Source organism: Gadus chalcogrammus, chromosome 22, assembly GCF_026213295.1.
Source record: "Gadus chalcogrammus isolate NIFS_2021 chromosome 22, NIFS_Gcha_1.0, whole genome shotgun sequence".
Taxonomy (NCBI): Eukaryota; Metazoa; Chordata; class Actinopteri; order Gadiformes; family Gadidae; genus Gadus; species Gadus chalcogrammus.
This window is the reverse complement of record NC_079433.1, coordinates 5,103,107-5,118,973: the sequence shown is the minus strand read 5'-3', so window position 1 is coordinate 5,118,973 and position 15,867 is coordinate 5,103,107. Positions and strand designations below refer to the sequence as shown.

Sequence of the window (15,867 nt, the reverse complement as noted above, 5' to 3'; positions counted from 1 at the left end):
CCGTATCTCAGAGTAAATATTGACCTGGTACAAGCCGCGGCTGAATTCTACATTAAGACGGATCATCTAATTTACTAAAATACATTTTCCTCTAAGAGTGGGGATGTGTCACGATGTCATAAATAAAACCCAGAGTGTGATTTATCATGTCGGATATCTAGTTAAATCCTGCAGTGACAGGCTGTCATTAGCGCCTCGTCTCCCCGCCGACATTATCCTCTTAGGGGGTCTGGTACCTGGGCGTGAAGGCGCTCCGGGGGCATTTCTCACGTCTGCAATTAACGTGCCATCATGTTTCATGCGTGTACAGTGCACATTTACACCATCAGACAATCCGTGTTCACCTTGGGAGTGGCTTTTCTTCCAGTCAAACACAAACATAACACTCCTGGCCACTCCTCCAAACACACAACACACACACACACACACACACACACACGCGCGCATACATCAAGCATAGTAGTTCGTTTTTCTTTTTTCCCCTTAAGTTATGATTCAACACGCACACGCGGTCGTGCACGGCATGTCGACGTGGGCTGAGGTCTGAGAGCCGTGCATGGAACAGCTGGTACCCATCTGTGGCTTCTGCTTTTCCTGCTCTCGCAGCCGCTGTGCTGCCCCGAGTCGCTCCAGAGACGGAGCCCGTGATTCGTAGCCTCCAACATCTGATCAAAGACGCACGTCTACCGGCAGAGTACAGGGAGCCATAGCGCTTAATACATCAACACCGGTGACATGACGGCGTCAGGTTTACTTTCGGGTATCGACGTGGATGTGCTGATGGCATGGGCAGCCACGAACCCGGCTGTGACCCGGCTGCTCTGGGTCCTGGTCCTGGTCTTGGCCACTCTGCTGGTCTGGGCGCTGTTCTTCTGCTGCTACGCCCGGAGCCGCGGCTCCTCGCCGGCGCTGGAGAGGTACCTGGAAGGTAGGTGTGTCTCCGGGGGAGGGAAGATGAGAGGCGAATGAAACAAAACTTCTAGTACAAGACGGCTAGAGTTACTGTATGGGGAACTTAGTGGAACCTCTTTTTATTTGTTTTTACAACTGCTGCAATTATTGTAAATAGAGAGTATTTCCTTTCCAAGAGCCCCCCCCCCCTCCCCACACCCCCCACACACTCCACACACAGACACACCGCCACCCCGCCTACATTTTCCAGAACCTATCGCTGGCACAGGGAATTTTCTGCGGCTGAAGTTGGCCTTGATTACTGTTCCAATGTGCTTTTTACAGTTTGGCTGAATACAATGGTACATTCATGAATGAATTTATCCTTCAATACAAATAAACCATTTAAACATAATGATATAGGCATGCCTTTTAAACTGATGCTTGGATACACACACTCCATGGAGACTTAAGAGCGGTGTGTAGCGGGCTGTGAACCGTGTTGGGTAACCCAACAGCCAATAAGAGCCAGTGGGTTCACAGCCAAACCAACCACCCAACTTGGGTAGTTGGGTAGATTTGACGACTGAGTCACGGCAACTGATCAGCGTGACTCAGTTCTCCAGAGCCTACATGACCACCCCCTAAATCACTGGACCTTCAGGTCTCATGGTATAGGCCTAATGTGTTAGAAAATTGTAATAGACCTGTTTGTAACAGAGCTTTGAAACACAAAAGTTCAAATGTAGCCTGCTCTGTATTTTTTTTCTTTTTCAGGTTCCTTAGTATAATAAGCCTACTTTACGACGCAGTTTGTTAGTTAATTTTCAATAAGTCAGTAATCAATGAGTTACTTGTTGATTTTCGTGCCTGAAGCCGGCCCAGAGGTGTCAGTTCTGAAACTAGACTAACTTTTTGTTCCCTTGTTTTTGTGTAAACAGTTATGGTGAACCAGTCCAAGGCAAAGAGTTCACGCCAGGTGAGAAAATTCATCGTACCATTATAGATTATGATTTGACCTAGTTACATATATTGGAAAGTAATAATGTCAATTTTAAAGACCACCGAAAGAGGCCTTAAACCCGGGTACAGACGCCTGAGCATCCTGTCCTCTTTAAATAATTCATACTTTAGCCTGTAGAGGGCCTCATTTACTTGTACATTGCTGTCGATCAAGAGCAATCACTACATAACATAAGTATCACGTTGAATTTCTTGAACTGAAAAAAGGGATTGTGCATGTAGAAGTTCACATGCTCTAAATAATAATCAAGCAGATATTAAAACGCCTGCTAGTGTTTGGAACAAATTTTCACCAAAGATCTCAGAAAGGTATCCACTGACTGTTTGGTAAGCCATATATTCAGGCTAAAATTCTTCAAATTCAAGACGCCATTCAACCTTCAGAACATCCGTAATTAACATCCTTAGGTGTAGGGACATACCCTAGCTTATTCTCTGGGCTGCGGAGACGGCCTGGAGCCCTGTTATAAAGTCCTGGTATTAATGCCATATCATGCCCAGAGGGAGAGCACAAAGCGATGAGCTGTCTGCGTGTGTTATTGCATTGAGAGTCTCCATGAGTAACGGTGTCTGTGTGTGTGGCCGATGTGGAGAGGAGATGAGCCTCCTCATGAGCCAACAAAGACTGTTACTGACTTCGGAAAGACCGGAGAGGCTTTGGTTTTTTTCGCTCTTTCGTTCGCTCTCTGGAGAACAATCCGTACAGAGCGCTTGTTGCTTAGGGTTCTCCAACTCATGTTGAAAATGGCTTCTGTGGTCTTTGCAGATAATAACTTGGAGGGCTTTCAGTTCATACATTAGTTCAGACATTCGTTCCTACAGTAGTTCATATTTTATTTCACACGTCAAGTTCATACATTAGTTGAAAGTTTGGTTCATATTTAAGGTTATACATCTTGTGCATACATACATCAGTTCATATTTTAATTCATGTTAATACATTCCCTAGGAGTTCATTCAAAACCTGTTTTTATCTTTCTGTAATTTTCTCTGTTTGTTTCAAACTCAAATGGGTACCAGTTTGGCGGGAAGGTCTCAGGACTCCCAACCCTCTAAAATGAATATCCTTTTGAAACAGTAAAAACAGTTGTCCTTGACGATGTATAGCCCCGAAATGGTAACCACATTTTTTTACTACAGCTCAGCTATCTACATTTAAACTAATCTTATCACAAGTATATATCCCCTTTAATTTAAATCTGTCTTGGTTTTTACTCTTGTTGCATGCCAAGTATGTGTGGATGCAGAATGAAGCTAATGGATAGCCGCAGGACACAGATGGAACAGCCTTTTGTGAAAATAAATATTTGACATGACATTTGAAGATGGATTGCTCAACATTGCTCGCTATTGGTATTTAAACCGACATGTAACTCTGGCTCAAGTGAGAGACTAGACTATGCTACAATAGTTTGACAAAGCTAACTGCCCCACTGCGGGTCTCCTAACAGACCTCTACATTTCAGTTTGTCACAGTATCCATTGAAACACGAAAGCTTCCAGTACGAACCCATGAGTGCTTCTGTGTTTGAATGATTGTGGATAAATGAATGGCCTGGAGCCAATATTTTAAATTCCAATTGTTAAATCTTCAATTTGAAACAATACTGCATGATTTTCAGTCCGTGACTCAAAAGGGGGGGGGGGGGGGGGGTAATTTGTTGTTAGTCATCGTTTAATAAAATGCTATCCAACAATTAGCATACATAGCATCTACCTCAATATAAATACATTGTTTGTTTCATATGGATTGATTTTAGTTTTGTCCTTTACCTGATTTTAAGAAAAGGGCTTTTCTGAAGGAGTTATTTTTATAACAATCTGAAATAAAATTGCCAACATTTTCATTAGTACTTAGACATCTACCTTTTTATAAAAAAGATATTGACACATTTTCAGAAAGAGATCTTAATTTGAAGCTTGCTAGATTTGGTTTTCGATGGTTGCAGGCTAGTTTTCGGGGTAACCCTGAGTCCTTCAAAGATTCAGAAGAACAGAGGGCTATTTGTTTACCTGACAGCGCTAATCAAATCAATGGCAAGGGAATGGGAACAAACGTCTTTGTTCTGGTTTCACCACAGCCTGCCAAGCGAGGGGGGGGGGGGTCAGTGTCCAAATGAGACACACTCAAATTGGACCGAACATCTCCACTAGACAATCTTCCACTCTCCAAACTGCTCAATGTACTCCAGACTGCTAAATGTTCTCCAGCCTGCTAAATGTTCTCCAGACTGCTAAATGTTCTCCAGACTTCTAAATCTTCTAAGAACTGCAAGATCTTCCAGAAAACCAATTGAGTTCTTCCTCAAAATGAATTCAAGGCCTGGATTAAAATTAAGTGGGGCTTCGGTGATCAGTTGTGAGAGGAGGACACCTGGGAACGAGGTTCTGTATTGCGTGAAGCCATTTGTAGCCTTGTTTTGTTTCACTGTGGAATTTGGCAAATTTTGGTTTAATAATGTGATTTGATTTGTTTTTGTTTCAGAAAAAGAAGAAGACGAAAGAGAAGCATGTTGCCTTTCTCCTAGATGAAGAAGACAAGGCGGAGGAGGCTGCCGTCTCTAAACAGGAAGCAGTCACGTCTAGACAGGAAGTTGTCCCCACTGGACAGGACATGGTCGTACCCTCTGGACAGCAGGAAGCTCCAGGTCCTGGGCTGAGGAAGAGGAAGAGACGAGGCAATAAAGCCGGAATGGAAAAGATGGCCGTCGATGACACGGAAAAGGTGGGAAATATTGAAACTGAAGAAAATACTTACAGAAATTACTTTGTGCATAAGGTTGTATAATAAAGATTAGGGATGAGGTGGTGGTGGTGGTCGTGAGGATGATTGTGATGAGGATACAGATAAATATCAGGATGGTGATGGTGATAATGAAGGTGGTGATTGTGCTGAGGAAGATGACGGTGATGGTGGTGTTGGTAAAGGTGGTGAGGATGATGATGATGCAGAGGGTTGTAGTGATGATGATGCAGATAATGATTAGGAGGATGGGGAACATGGAGGTGGTGATGATGATGATGATGATGATGAAGATGATGATAGTGGTGGTGTCGATGAGCAGGTACAACAGGAGGGAGTACACAGCCCTATCATAATAATTTGTGATGGTGTCCTTTACTGAGTGCATGGGGTTGTTTTACAACATCTTCAGATTACATTGTCATCTGGAGTGACCCTGATCAGCTTGTGTATAGGCTTGTTCTCGTCTATCATTATATCATCCAGGTGTGCGGATGGGCATATCAAGAAGTTGTCCCCCCAATAGAAGTTATTACTAAAATAATTAATATATATTTTATGCTAATGGCTATGTGTGTCTGTTACAGCAGATCAGATCATATACGTTGATTGATGTGCACATACGTTGATTGATGTGCCCTTTGAAGAAATTCCATAAACTTTAGAAGTTTGTGGTCCCCCTCTAAGTTGTGATGAGATCTGCGCCCTTGGTTTGGTTCACAATTTCACAATTGCAGTCTAGTCTACTTTGACACGCATCAATGCACACAAAGTTGGCACAGAAGCTGGCACCAGGAGCGGTACACGTAAAGCCCATCAACACCCAGAAGGTCACATGGGCCACCCCCCCCCCCCTTATACCCATAAACTAACACTCATTGCACCTCTTTTCCTTTCCCATTTAATATACATATGTGCATTTTCAATAACACACGAATTAACAATAGGGTACATTCAGCGGAGATTAATTAATTTGAGATGACAGTCAGTGTGACCCTGTCCATGCGTGTATTTTGCATATATCACGACGAGCCACATGTAGTTTTGTCGATCCAAACACCACGCACCAAAAAACTATCCTAATTATAATATTCTAGGAGCATGAGGTGTTGCATGTGTTCCTCTGCACATGCACCGTGGTTCAGACCCAGATCGCCGCCCTCTGTAGAAGTAAACAACACGCTGCCGAGGAGGTGTGAGCTGCCTGCGGGGTCTCGCCGTGCACCCCGCTGCGTGACTTTGCGCAGTCACACACCGCAACCCCATCTCGCCGTAGAGTCATCCTAGCAAAGAGGTCCTAGCATAGGCTATAGCTTCAAAGGTAGCCTGGGCAGGTGCAGAGCAGATCTGGCAGCAGACAGCCTTGGTCGTGTTGCCCGGCGGTGCACCTACAGGAAACCAGTGTATCCTTGTCCTCATCTGAACCACCGCGCTCTTCTGACGCAGGCGCGCCTTGTGCCGCAGTTCATGATGATGATGATGATGATGATACTCGGAAGTTTGGGCTGCCCTAGGACCGGTCGTTCGTGGATGGTATCTGAGCAAGTGAACAGAATCGAAGGAGTATAGTTCGCCCAGGAGTGAGTTCCGAGTCCCCGCGACGGAGTGAGCAGCAGCCCGTTACTCTTGAGTCGTGAGTACCCCAGAGGACGCGGAGCGCCCGGTGATGCTGTCTTACTGCTGCATCAACGATGCGGTAAAATAGCCCTGGTTATACATTCTTTAGGTCTCCTCTTAGTGAAGCCAGACTCGCATGGTGTTTGCACTATAGCCTACATTAAGAAGCATCATCCAGCGCTGTGGATGCACACCTATTCAGATACAGATGCAGAGGACTGCATTAATCCCGGAGGATATATTTCCAAGTGCATTGCACTTGGAAATACATTTTCTCAATACAGTTTCTCAAATCATTTATCAAACCGACTGTCGAGTTGTACACAAAAAAATTCGGAAATAATGAAATAGTGTTGGAAAAAGGTTCAGAGGAGTTTAAAAAAAAATAAAAAAAATAAAATTATTTATTTATTTGAATCCGTCCCAACTCCGAGCTGAGCTGGCTGTAGGCTAATCTGGCGGTTCAGAGGACAGCCGACCGCGTCTTAACTCGCTCCATCACTCACGGCCGTCACACAGCCGCTCTTCAACCCTTGTCTCAGTCCTCTGGATCAGAACCGCTCTGTAGTGATTCATCTGCTGCTGAAGTCCTTCACCATAGCAGCCAATGCTGCTGCAGGACTTCTACTATGTCTTCGAGTTTCTATAAACATGCTAAAGTTGCTTGGTAACTATACAGAGACCCCCTAAAGCTCTCTGTATTTTAAACAGGCCATCAACAGGCTTGGGTGACGGCAGTGAATGGCCCTTAATATAAGACACCTACCCTTCCAAAGAGTCGGTACGCTACTTATTTGAATAAGAATGCGATTGTTTGTTTTAGATTATTAGTGTTTTAGTATTATATATGAACAATGCAAGCTATTCTTTCAGTTTATCACTAGCCAAAGCACAGTTGTTTGTACGTGTTCTGGGTGATATAATGCTCTATTGTGTTAATCCTCCAAGCAGGAGCAGCAGTTTATACTGTATATTCCTGATGCTTCATTCAGAGCGTTATGTTAGGGTCTGTTGCCTCTCAGGCCAGAAGCTGTGGTCCAGTATTGACTAATAGCTCTCAGACTCCTCTCCCTAGCCATTAACGATGATGATGAAGGCTAGGATGTGCGGATGAAGAAGAGGATGATGATGAAGTGAATCTCATCATTTGCTCTAATGCAGCTGGGATCTTTTGAATCATTCCGCCTATTTCCTTGTATTTCATCATTCGTTTGAAATAATCTTCTGTAGGAATCTGAAGAGTGGCTTAGCAGGGATAGGAAACACTACAGTAAGGAGAGATTGGGGGTTGGATGAGTGTATCTGTATGTATTAGTAACCCATTGTTAATGTTTAGTAGCCTGATATTTATCTCACAAACTGGCTTTCCAAACTGAAATGTTTCCATTGATCTAAACCAGAACGTTTCCATCCTCATATATTATGACGATGCTTTAATACAAAGTTGAGTGTCGGGAAATTATAAGGAGAAGGGGGGAGGCCATCTTGCCCTGGGATGTCGATGGATAGCAGAGATCAAACCCAGTACCTCTGGACTGGGAATGAAACACCCCTTGCCACCACTCTCTCTCTCCTGCCTCTTTCCACCACGGATCTGCTGGTTCTCTGAGCAGAGTGGTACTGCCGTGGTAAAGAGAAGTCTCGAGGGCATGGTGTGTTCCATAGAACGTCACGGTGTGTAGGCTTATTGTTGGTGTTTTGGGTAGCTGCAGGGGCCTTGTCTTAAGCCCTTCAGAGCCCACTCAAACCCTGTCAGTCTGTGTATCTCATCATAACAGACTCAAACTTGAACTTGAACTCGTCTCGACTCACTCCCTCACACACGGCCATCACACAGATGCTCTCTTACCCTTCTCTGTCCTCTGGATCAGAACCGTTCTGTAGTGATCTCCCCCCCCCTCTGCTGAAGTCCTTTACCATAGCAGCAGCAGCCAGAGCGCTCAGTACTTCTTCTGTGCCTTTGACTTTCAATAAGAATGCTAAAGTTGCTCAGTAACTATACTATACTGTTGTGGTGTGCAGAGCAGACAATGTCCCCTTCGTCGCCTCATGACAAACGTCTGGAGAAGCGGGCACCTGTCCCGGGCTAGCAGTGCGTTGGGGGGGAGGGAGGGGGGAGGGGGGTGGTGGGGGTGGGGGTGAGGCAGCCCCTTCAGAGAGAGAGGCTGTAGCTAGCAGCTGGAGGGCTTCAGTGCAGGTGAGTCAGCAGAAAGGAGGCCAGCGGAGAGTCCGAGGTGGCGCCTGCTTTACGCATCATCAAAAATGGCCCAGTGCTCTTACCCGCTATCCTGGAGACGCTGCGCCGGAACCGGTCTGTTCTGGTCCCGTCCTCTACCTGCTGCAGAACCAGAATTCAAATATGACCCAAAAAAAATTGTGGTAATATTGAAATCATTGTATCACGATGCTTAACATATTATAGTTTGTGTAGAATATCATAAAAATAACAAAAAAGGGAAATGGTTATTAAAATATAATCATTATTATTTCCCAACGCTGTCAATATCGATGTAATATCATCATGATTCACATGGGGCTGTTGATTTGATGTGGGTTTTGTGGCTTTCCAGCACCATTATTAAAGACATCTTTATGTCCCGAAACAAGGTCACATATTATGATAGGAACCAAGGTGAGGGGAGGCTTTATGGCAGATGTAATATCAACGTTTTGTGACATCATGATCAATATATTAAAACCAAAATATGACATATTTGAATTCTGGTTTTCCCACATGCTCAATGTAGCATCACTGAATTATGTATTTGTTTGTCAGGAACAGTGCAGCAAACCTGGTCCCAGGTACAAACACACAGTGGGTCCTGCAGAGTGTTTCCACTATAGGCTAATGTGTGCCCCTCTCCTCTACCTCCCCCCTCCCTCTCCTCCCTCCACGTCCTCCTCCCCCTCTTCTCCTCACCCCTTCTCCCTCCCCCTCCCCCCCTCACTCCTTCTCTCCCCCCTCAACCCTTCTCCCTCCCCCTCTTCTCCTCACCCCTTCTCCCTCCCCCTCAACCCCCTCCTCTCCTCCCCCCTTCCCTCTCCTCCCTCCTCCGTCCTCCTCCCCCCTTCCCTCTCCTCCCTCCTCCCATCCTCCTTCCCCCTCCCCCCTCCTCCCCCCCCCCAGGCCGGAGCGACCCCCCCCCAGCCCATGGAGGAGTGGACGGGGCGTACCGAGCGCCGGCCCCTGGTGCGGGCGGCGTCCGAGGAGAGCTCCTGCGGCCTCGACCGGAGCGGCGGCAGCCTGGAGCGCGGCGGCCTGGAGCGCGGCGGCGCGGTCAGCTCGTCCCCGGTGCGCGGGGACACCCTGCCCTGGAACCTGCCCAAGCACCACCGCATCAAGCGCTCCAAGTCGGCCTCCGGGGACGTCCTGGACGCCGCTGAGAGGGCCGTCTACCGCATCGCAGGTAGGGCCGTGTGGAGGGGTTCAGGGGGGGTCAGGGGGGGTCACGGCGGGGTGTACATGGGTTGGAGTGTGTCCCCCCCCCCCAGGGGGCCATGTGTGGATGAGGCTTGGCTCTTGGCTTGACGTGTGAATGGATTATTGGATTTCATTTTTGGAAGGAAGGAGCAATTAGTTGATGATTATTATTATTATTTTTTTTTTTTTTATACTGCTCCTTGTGATATTTGTCTGACAGAAATGCCTAAAGCGGTCCAACAGGATAGTGGTTACAAAGCAGAGGCGTCAACCTCGCTTGCTTTGCAGACTCCATTCCTTCTGCCATTCCAAGGCAGCGGGCCATTCCTATCCGAGAGACCTCCGATAAATGCGCACGATTCCTCCTAGATATTGATTTGCTTTGACACTGCAGTGCTGTCCATGTGACTTTGTTGGCGCTACACTGCAAATGACAACAACAACAACAACAAAAGCAACAGCACTAAAGAGAGCCGTAGCAGCGTGTGGTTGTCCATCCGGGCTCTAGTTCTTCGACGGTTGTTAAGGTGCGAAGGGACAGAGGGGCCTGAGAGAGCTGCACATAGCTAAAGAGAGAGTGCAGTGTGCTTAGATAAGCACTTTATTGGAGTTCTGAATCAGGTTGTTGTGTCTTTAAGAGACGCCGCAACCTTTTAGGACAGATAAGCAACTTAGAAACAGCCAAGAACACTTTTTAACCTTGAACCAGCGCCCTTCTTACTCGGTGACGGCCCAGTGTTGATGCTGTGGATCTCTGTAAATGTTCCACTCTCATAGACAGGCTTCAAGCCCGGGGTCTGAGATCAGCTAGGCTTCTGTGTCTCCAGCTCACTGGACGGCTGCAACATGAACCTGGGCTGCGATCAATCAGACCTGCCAGTCTGTAGGAGGGGGGGGGGACAGCTCAGACTCAGGGCCGCTGCAGACACTCTCAGAGGTTATCAGCCTGCAGACTGATCGCTGGGTAGGGACGTCGATAGCTGGCACCCAACACGCACCTCATCACCGAGGGGCTGGGATTGTGTTCAAAGTTGTGTCGTGTTTACGTTCACCTGTGTTTCGGCGGTGACTTGTGTTCAGGAATGGATCTAACGGTGGTGAGGGTGTTTGACTCCCAGCAAAACGGTACTGGGTTCGATTCCCAGTGTCCTTGTTCCTGTGAATGACACACATCTGAGTTCACTGTAAGTCGCTTTGAATAAAAAAAACGTCCGAATCTAAATAACCAGAGTTGCAGTTCTCTGGTTCCCATCATGTCCACTCGGCCCCCATTGGTTCAGAGGTCAAAGGAAGAAATTCCCTTACGCGACTGTTTTTACAGAAAGAAGAAGAAGTAAAAAAACGGAAGCAAGTCCTCTCCTGTGGGAGGAAAACATGAAAGGTCCCAAATATCCCCTCTCTGAATAATGAATCCACCTGCTTGCCCGCCTCCAGTCAAGGATCAAGGATGACCCCCCCGTCTTAAACACCTGGTGTTGGAAATCCTGAAGCTAAACCCAATAATCGAACAAACCGCCGTTTGCAGAGTCAGCTGAAACACTCCTCCGGCTCTTGTTGTGTAACTCGTCAGTTATGTGAGAGACATTTTACCAGCGCCGGCAATGTTTGGTATTTGAGTTGAGTGACCTTTGTAGAAAGGGAATGGGCTTTCAAAGGGTCTAGTTTTACTGTAGGTCATGGGGAGGTAATACCCCTCCTTAGGCACATCTGCACATCCAGGACTCATCTGTCATTACTTTGTTGGAGACACCAGGGCTATGACACCCTCAGGCTACACCTTAAGGCTACACCTTTATGCTACGTCTTTAGGCTGCACCTTAAGGCTACACCTTTATGCTACGTCTTTAGGCTGCACCTTAACGGCTACACCTTTAGGCTACACCTTCAGGCTACAGATTCAGGCTACAACCTCAGGCTATTTCTATAGTCTATGCCTGGGCCGGTAGAGATGTAGGCTTTCTGTTTTCACTGTTTAACCGACAGGTCATCAAGGAGCAGGTAGGGGTTGGACAGTGAATACAGAGACAGGTCATCAAGGAGCAGGTAGGGGTTAGGCAGTGAATACAGAGACAGGTCATCAAGGAACGGGTAGGTGTTAGACAGTGAATACAGAGACAAGTCACTAAGGAGCAGGTAGGGGTTAGATAGTGAATACAGTGACAGGTCATCAAGGAGCAGGAAGGGGTTAGACAGTGAATACAGAGACAGGTCATTAAGGAGCAGGTAGGGGTTAGATAGTGAATACAGAGACAGGTCATTAAGGAGCAGGTAGGGGTTAGATAGTGAATACAGTGACAGGTCATCAAGGAGCAGGTAGGGGTTAGATAGTGAATACAGAGACAGGTCATTAAGGAGCAGGTAGGGGTTAGATAGTGAATACAGTGACAGGTCATCAAGGAGCAGGTAGGGGTTAGATAGTGAATACAGAGACAGGACATCAAGGAGCAGGTTGGGGTTAGATAGTGAATACAGTGACAGGTCATCAAGGAGCAGGTAGGGGTTAGATAGTGAATACAGAGACAGGACATCAAGGAGCAGGTTGGGGTCAGACATCCTGCTTAAAGGATACCTGAAAGGCTGTGGACAGTGGGATGGAACACAAAACCTTTTTGAAAGCCCTAGTTACAACACTGTCCTGACGCATAAGGTGAATATTGTTTTTTTTTCTCACCAAGCAATGTGTGTGAATGGATGAAGGAAGGAATGAATGAACGTAACGCGGACAGACCATAATGACCAGCCTGCTCCATAAAAGATTTCAGGGTTTCCCTTGTGTCTGAAATACTTACTGTTAGTGTGTACTTTAGCTTTTGTGACGCAGGGTGACTCATGCTGTTGCCTAGCAACGTGATGGTTGAGGGTTTGCCAACCGGTCGCCCCAGTGCGTGCCTCCAACAAAACCTCAAGCACAACTAAGCACCCTGTGGGCACTTTCTATACCGAGGGCTTGAGAGGATAAAGATTGAGAATAACTATAATAATATTTGCCACTTCTTAGTGCTTGGCAACTGTACTGTTTGTTTGGCATTTCTGAGATGTTTTAAACCGTCTTGGGAGGGACTTAAGGGAGGAGATCAGGAGGGTTTGAGTCATTCTGTGCTGACCGTGTAGAATGAGGCTGGGGCTGTGTAGTTTTAGGCCTGGGCACCAGAGAGCAGCAGTCCAAGACAGAAGGCAGTGAGTGGGTTTCGATTCACTTGAAACTATCCATCTTCATTCTCAGAGAGTCATAGTCGTATTAATGGACCAAGAACTGAGAATGAATGATTATTTTGCAATTTTTTCCCCAACTTCTGTAAAAATGTTGGTGAAACAATAATGTAATGTAATGCAGTTCTATTTCCCTTGCTACTTGTCAACAGGTGTGAATCTCCTTAGTCCTTACACACCTCTGTGTATCAAGAAGCAAAACCGTCCCTTTAACTGTCCTACCCATTAGTGTTTTAACCCGGCCCCACGTGGAGGTACAAGGTACATGGAGGGGCTTCCTCCCTTTGGTCCCGTCTGATTCCCCTCCTTTGTTCTGAGTGAGTGTACGCCATGAAGTCAGAGTAATGACGGTGTTAGCATCGGCGCTAGGGGGCTTGTAGTCTCTCTTGTAGTCTCTCGCCCTTCTGAGGGCTAGCTGGCAACGCGCTAACTCACGAGGCCCCAGGGTGAACAGCGGAAGACAAAAGCGACAAGGCCCTTTGCTTCGGGATGAGCCACGAGCCAGGATTTACTGCCCATAGCAATTAGACGACGACGGGGGGGGGGGGGGGGGGGGGGGGGAGAGAGAGAGAGAGAGAGAGAGGATGGAAGAGAGAGAGAGAGGATGGAAGAGAGAGAGAGAGAGAGAGAGAGAGAGAGAGAGAGAGAGAGAGAGAGAGAGAGAGAGAGAGAGAGAGAGAGAGAGAGATTCTCTCTCAGGACAGGATAGCACTAGAAGAAAGCAGCAGATAATGAACACCATTCAATTGTAACTCCCTCTAACAGACTCTGAGCTCCACTCATCAAACACCGGCTGAGTAGAGGGGCTGGGGGGGGGGGGGAACACAATTCCTTCAGGCAGCAGGTCAAATAAAATATTCTTTAATATAGTTTTGCATTCCGATATATTTTATCGAAATGACTTAATCAGGTTCTTCTGACGAAATCCTCCCTGTTTCCTGCCCTGATAGCTATGTCAACATGTACTCCCGTTGGCATGAGACTGGTCCTCTGGTTCGGACCACCCCCTCGTTGTTGTCATGGAGATTCATTCAGTCTTTTTACTTCCCAAGTGGGATTTATAGGAAGTGGGTTGAACAGGGAAGTGCGTTATGATAAAGGGAATGCACACACACAAACACACCACACACACTTCAGCACAAACACACAGCATGCTTTCCTATGCTACCTACTGCCAGAAGACCAACAACATCAACGTTTTTTAAACATTCCCCCTGAAAACGTTTTTCTCTTTGCTGCTGCTGGTATTTACCCGTTGTGAAAGAGTTCTTTGGCTCCAAACTTCACAATCTTAAGCAGTCATTTACTTCAGGGAGAATTACGTCATTTCGGACAACCCTGCATACCTCCTCTGGAGTTTGGGACAAAATCTTTTGTTACCTCCAAAACATCTAGTCAAAACATCTCATAAAACCATTTAAATTATGAAACATATGTTTTTAACAGGGCAGTTTTAGGTTCTATCTTACTGTTATGTAATTGCTCCAACACTAGTGTTTTTTCCTCCTCAGAAACCCTCAAAAGTTCCCCAGACAACAGCCTCTTTACTGGGCCCCGTTCAGCTCGCCATGTGACTCTGTTTTGGGGAGGAGTGGGTTTGTATGCCTGTGTGTGTGTGTGTGTGTGTGTGTTTGTGTGTGTCTCTGTGGTTGTGCATGTGTGTGTGCTGCGGTATTCTCTCTCATATCCCTATCTGTGAAATGGAACTATCTGTGCCTTTAAGAGGTGTGCGTGTTTGTGAGTGTGACCGCCTGTGTCCATGTGTGTATCTGTGTGTGTGTGTGTGTGTGTGTGTGTGTGTGTGTGTGTGTGTGTGTGTGTGTGTGTGTGTGTGTGTGTGTGTGTGTGTGTGTGTGTGTGTGTGTGTGTGTGTGTGCGCCTGCATGGGTATTTCTCAAGCACATGAGGGGAGTGGCGATGCTGGTGGTGGGTCCAGAATGAAATCTATTGCTTTAAGGGAGGGAGGGGTGGTGGTGGTGGGTGGGGGTACAGTAGGAGTGAGTGTGAGAGTTTCAGGGAGGCTGGTAGAGAGACAGAGACACAGAGACAGAGACACAGAGAGAGAGAGACAGAGAGAGAGTGAGACAGATAGGGCAGACAGACAAGCCGAGTTCAGTTGAGTCCAGAGCAGCCTGGGATTAAAAAGCCTAGCAGCCGTCACACAAAGCTGAGGGAGCAGGAACACACACACTAGTTCTAAGGAGAGAAGACAGTGTTTGAGGTGTGAGAGTGTGTGCATGTGTGTGTGTAACCTGGAGCAGAGAGAGAGAGTGACAGCATGCTCGCCCAAGGCCAGAGACTGCAGGAGGAGCAGGACTATGTGCAGGCCTACGAGAACGTCAGGGAGAAGTATAAAGGTAAGGAGGCCATCTTACATCTGGTTGACATCTTGGAGCAGGTTAACTCTGAATGGTAATTCTCACACACACACACACACACACACACACACACACACACACACACACACACACACACACACACACACACACACACACACACACACACACACACACACACACACACACACACACACACACACACACACACACACACACAGCTGCTGTTCTCGGCAGAAAACAGACACACGTGGCTGGGAGGTGGGTGTGTGCCTGTGGCAGATGTGCTTGTGTCTGTGTTTTTTGTGGGTGTGGGTTGGTGTGTGTGTGCTTGTGTGTGTGCTTGTGTGACAGAGAAAATCTATAAATGTGACAGAAGAGGATAGGGATGAAGGTTAGTCAGGTGTGTATAACTGTGTGTGCGCGTGTGTGTGTGCGTGTTTGTGGGCTGAGCCAGTGTTGGAAGTGTTGTAGAGATTGTAGGAATATCATTGATATAATAATTGATTCATATATTCATTGCTTTTAGAGAGAGAGAGAGAGAGAAAGAGGGGTGAAACAAACGCCTAACTTCCAGCGGTCTAACTTGAACAATGATTCCTTAATCTGTAGATTACAGGAGTTGT

At 46.8% G+C, this 15,867-nt stretch overlaps 2 protein-coding genes across 3 annotated transcripts in view; both read left to right on the top strand.

The window, feature by feature from the left end:
- Positions 1–448: 448 nt before the first annotated feature.
- On the top strand, positions 449–10,496 carry LOC130376210 (uncharacterized). The gene is made up of 5 exons (XM_056583434.1): positions 449–928; positions 1,833–1,870; positions 4,400–4,639; positions 9,402–9,681; positions 10,477–10,496. The coding sequence occupies exons 1-5, from the start codon at positions 736–738 to the stop codon at positions 10,494–10,496; spliced, it is 771 nt and encodes a 256-aa protein (XP_056439409.1). The 5' UTR covers positions 449–735.
- A 4,448-nt stretch (positions 10,497–14,944) lies between these two features.
- Positions 14,945–15,867, top strand: part of pleca (plectin a) — a 90,465-nt gene continuing 89,542 nt past the window's right edge. For both annotated transcript variants that reach the window (XM_056582339.1, XM_056582337.1), the window contains exon 1: positions 14,945–15,262. In XM_056582339.1, coding sequence (XP_056438314.1) covers positions 15,184–15,262 — 79 coding nt within the window. In that variant the 5' untranslated portion in view covers positions 14,945–15,183. The remainder of the gene's footprint in view (positions 15,263–15,867) is intronic.